At 41.1% G+C, this 4,340-nt stretch overlaps 1 protein-coding gene across 1 annotated transcript; it reads right to left on the bottom strand.

Annotated features, from left to right (window-relative positions):
• Window positions 1–282: 282 nt before the first annotated feature.
• LOC102206051 (nucleoside diphosphate kinase A2-like) lies at window positions 283–4,075 on the bottom strand. Its single transcript, XM_005749507.1, has 5 exons — window positions 3,987–4,075; window positions 2,092–2,224; window positions 1,000–1,101; window positions 810–922; window positions 283–723 (listed from the first exon to the last, which is right to left on the bottom strand). Exons 2-5 carry the CDS (start codon window positions 2,218–2,220, stop codon window positions 609–611), a joined length of 459 nt encoding a protein of 152 aa, XP_005749564.1. The 5' UTR covers window positions 2,221–2,224; window positions 3,987–4,075; the 3' UTR covers window positions 283–608.
• Window positions 4,076–4,340: the final 265 nt, after the last annotated feature.

The following is a 4,340-nucleotide window of genomic DNA, read 5'->3' as shown; positions in this document are numbered from 1 at the left end:
ACTGCCAATTGCAGAAACCCAATCCCCTTTCCTCAGCAAACTGACATGGTTCATTTAATAGTTGGAAGTCTTAAAAGATTTTTCTTATTAGTCATCAATGTCTGGAAGGATGATAAAGTTGCTTTAAACTATTGACAGTATGAAAGCAGTTTCCTAATCTAGTCAGATTAGGAAGTTGCTAATACAGACTGTCAGGCTAATTAACACTAATCCTGCCTAAAGTCACCACATTTTAACCCCCTCCCCCCCCACACACAGGAACATAAGTACCAATGACACAGACAGGATGCCAGCTATTTTATTTTATTGTAAAGCAAATTACCGTTAACAAAACAGACAGTCAAAGACAGGTTTGGAATCATTAAACGATGTACATTGAAGGACTAGATAGAATTTTGCTCAGGAATGAATTCGGACTACACGTGGCCCCACAGAGACCAAATCAGAGCACAGTGGTAATGTAAAGGACAAGAGGGGTGAATTGTGAAAGACAAAGGATTTACACAAGTTCTTCTCCCTCCAGGCTACATCTTACCACAGGAAATCTGAGGCAAGTTTCACTTTGTGCCCAAGCAGTGGTGAGGTGGGAGCTCCAGACCCAGAGCAGCTCAGTAGAGCCAGCTGAAGGCACAACTAGTGTAGTTGACAAGCTCATCATCTTTAAACCACAAGGAAATTTCCTTGTTGGCACTCTCCACCGAGTCACTGCCATGGATGATGTTCCTTAAGACGAGGACAGAGTCAGAAAGTGACTATACACTTCATACACGCTGTAGTTTCACATCTGCCATCATGCGAAGATAACTCACTTGCTGACATCAATACAGAAGTCTCCTCTGATGGTTCCAGGCTTAGAATCAGCAGGGTTAGTCTCTCCCAGCATCACCCTGCCTGTCTTCACCACACCCTTGCCTTCCCACACCTGAAGCAACCATGACAGATAATGAGGTTAAGATCTGACCTTGAACTGTTGACATGCATACATACATAGAGTCTTACCATGGCAACCACTGGACCAGACCTCATATAGTTGATGAGAGTAGGAAAGAATGGTCTGTCCTTTAGGTCAACATAATGCTTCATCAGGAGGTCCTCAGAGGCCTGCAGCAAAGAAAACAAGGCAGTTTCGTAAATGTTCACTTTCACATCCTAATTTGTGAGTCATCATTTGTACTTCATTTCACTCGCTGCTTTGCTGTAATACTTGTAATTTCAGATGAAGCACTCTAATTGTAGTGTAGGGGTCTCGAACTCCAGTCCTCAAGGGCTGGTGTCCTGAAACTTTTCCATGTGTCCCTGCTGCAACACACAATTAGTAGCACACAATGCAGCCATTTGATTCATGTTACAGCAGCTCATGAGTGAATGAACATGGTGCAATCAAAGTACTGTTAGAAGTACATTTTTCCAAACACTTACATTTACTTAAATTTACTCGAGTAGGGTTAGGGGTTGCCATTTCAGCATGTAGTCAAGTTCTATAATGACCTAATTCAGGTGTGTTGCAACAGGGACACATGTTTTAAGACACCAGACCTCGAGGACTGGAGTTCGAGACCTCTGTTGTAGTATCACAGTAACTGTGTTGTCACCATATGTGTACTGATGCAGCTCTAGAAACTGCATTAGTACCCATTCGCTACTCAACATAATTGGCAACTTTATCAACATGTTTACCCCCAGCTTTTTAGCCGCAAGCAACAGACGAAGTCTGGGTGTAGAAACAATCACACCAATTTCTCAGAAATTGCATTGAAATTTAGGCCAGTACCATATCATCAGAACATGTTTCTCACACCAACGCTAACAGGACAGATGTTTAAACAGAAATATTTAAGTGTTGCAGGTTTATAACTTAAGCAAACTTGATGTTCACATAAAGCAGCACCTTACCATATCAGGTTAAATGTTACAGGATCAGTAGACCTTAACAGCTAATTGGCTGTGCTTCACTCAGGAACAGATGAGTAGGCTAATCAGGCTTACCCATTACTTGGCACACTTATGGTTAAAATGTTTTAAGGGCAAAAATGTTGACCACTATGATACAGTTTCACCTGTAAGGGTTGGATTCTTTCAGTCTATACTTACATGGAGCATCTTCATGCCCACCAACTTGAAGCCCTTCATCTCAAACCTTTTGATGACCTCACCAATGATGGCCCTCTGCACGCCATCAGGCTTAATGGCAATGAATGTGCGTTCCTTTAGCTCGGCCATGACTCTGAAAGAAAATAGACAAGAATGATGAAGACAAACAGGCAGCCTATGTGCTGCAGAAAGAACACGTCTGATAAGTTACTCACAGCACTTTACTGCATTTGACACAGTCAGCAGCGGGGCTGACTATGAGAGGACAAGATGCTGAGGGTATGGACCCCATTGTAAAGAAAATGCTAGTACAGCTTGCAACCTGGCTTAGTATGCATCTTGCTGTGATCATTTAAAGAGGACAGAAACTTGAACTAGCAGCCCCGCCCACACAGTGAACACATTGATCTTCATCATGCTGTCAAGACTCTGAATGTGCCAGAATAAAAATGTGACAGCGACTCACTGCTTAGGGATTTTATTTTATTTTTTTAAATAATTGGAGATAAATTACAGGGAAAAAATTATTTTGGATACAACACCAAATTAAGATAATATTAGTTTTGACTGTTAACTGCTACAACAATGTGTGACAGGTCAAAGACACACATTCAAGCTTTAAGCCTCAACTCTAAATCGAGGGCTAATCTCTGTCTCCCAGTGCCACCTCTTCATGTGAGCAGTATTACCCAATGAGATCCATTCATTTATTCTACAATGCAGGGTCAAGTTCAAGCCTATTTGCAGCAGGCTCACTATTATTTCTGCAGGTAAAACTGACAATGTCCCCTGAATGTTAGCTTAGTATTTGAGGTTGTCTGTTTCACACAACTAAACATACATCGTTCCTGCACACTTTCTAAATACTGAAATGTATACAATTACTTTAAAAAGAATGTAACCTAAAACAGTTGTATTTAATGTCATTTCTGTGTTTTGCCATTCAAGATCATCTCTGGGCCATGTCTTGATATTCTTAAGTATTTAACATTTATAAGAATAAATGTTAAATATTTAAGAATATCCCGTTGACTACCGTCTATTTACTAATCTAAGTAAAAAATATTAGACATAAGAATGACACCCTTCACCCGGATATATAAAAATGACTTTGCTAAAAGCTCATTGCATCAGCTACTTTGTGATAGGACGGCTCTTTATGGCTCCAAATTACGTGACATTCTAAGTGAGAGATACGATTAAACTATTTTTTGACAGATTGTAGGTCAGCAAGAGATTTCTAACAGCTTAAATTCCCGCAATCGCTTTTAGGAAAATACCGGAAATCTCTTTTGGCACAATACAGTTAACTCCTATAGGCTACTGACAAATCAAAATTCCTTGATAAATTTTCGAGCTTCACATATTTCACTCCTTTATTTGACGAATCGAGGTGTCTGCCATAATTTAGACAATGGTAAAACGACACGCGGAAGGCGCTCTATTGGCATGTCGACGCGGTTTCACAAGCAAGTTTAAGAGGAGCGAACTGCACCCTGTTAACTACTAGTTGCCTTCATGCCTGAGCATCCAGTTTATGTCAAAACAGCGAGCTGAACACCTAACCCGCGCACCTTTTCACGAGCAGGCCCAAGCCTTCACATACACATGGTTTCTTTTGTTCGCAGTACAGCGCAGTACCTGAAAAAGCCACGTTACGTTCCAGGATCGTACCGAAACCGCGTGCTATACTAATTTGTTAAGTATAGCAATTTACAAATTTCACCTGGACCTTTGACTGTACTGAGCGTAAAACAAACAAAAAAAACCATCAATTTAACATCACTTTAATAAAAGCTCACTTCAGACATTTTACCATCGGTATTGAGACAACAACCGACCGATGTTAACACCGATTTGTCATACCAGTGCATGTACCCATACGCTAACAATACCTTAACACTTAGAATCCGGGTAGGGGACAAACAGCAGTTACCACGGTTGACGTCTGCAAAGACCTACAGAGGGTGCGCAGCAGATTCTTATCCACGAAGGCGGAGACTTCGTACGACGGCGAGACACTAGGACAAATATGTCAAGTGTATGTACAATACTCCTCCTTGTGGTTGCTAGAAGTACCTCTTCAAAAACCCATATGAACAACAATATCACAAGTCAAGACAAAATGGTGAAAATCCGAGCTAAAGCGTGCGCGTTTTTTTTTTTGCTACATCCTCTTGCAGATCATTACATGTGGAAACCATTTGAATACAAGCGCGATGACCCACACAGGCGTGCACACGGGTGTT

Source organism: Pundamilia nyererei, unplaced genomic scaffold, assembly GCF_000239375.1.
Source record: "Pundamilia nyererei isolate P.nyererei 1_Seehausen unplaced genomic scaffold, PunNye1.0 scaffold00248, whole genome shotgun sequence".
Lineage (NCBI taxonomy): Eukaryota > Metazoa > Chordata > Actinopteri > Cichliformes > Cichlidae > Pundamilia > Pundamilia nyererei.
The sequence above is the reverse complement of the archived record's forward strand: the minus strand, read 5'-3'. Positions and strand labels throughout refer to the sequence as shown.

Excerpts from the sequence above, each read along its gene's own strand:
- LOC102206051 (XM_005749507.1), bottom strand. The coding sequence starts at position 2,220 with ATGGCCGAGCTAAAGGAACGCACATTCATTGCCATTAAGCCTGATGGC. Across the intron at positions 1,102-2,091 it reads TGGGCATGAAGATGCTCCAT|GCCTCTGAGGACCTCCTGAT; the intron begins GTAAGTATAGAC and ends TCTTTGCTGCAG. Across the intron at positions 923-999 it reads CTGGTCCAGTGGTTGCCATG|GTGTGGGAAGGCAAGGGTGT; the intron begins GTAAGACTCTAT and ends TGGTTGCTTCAG.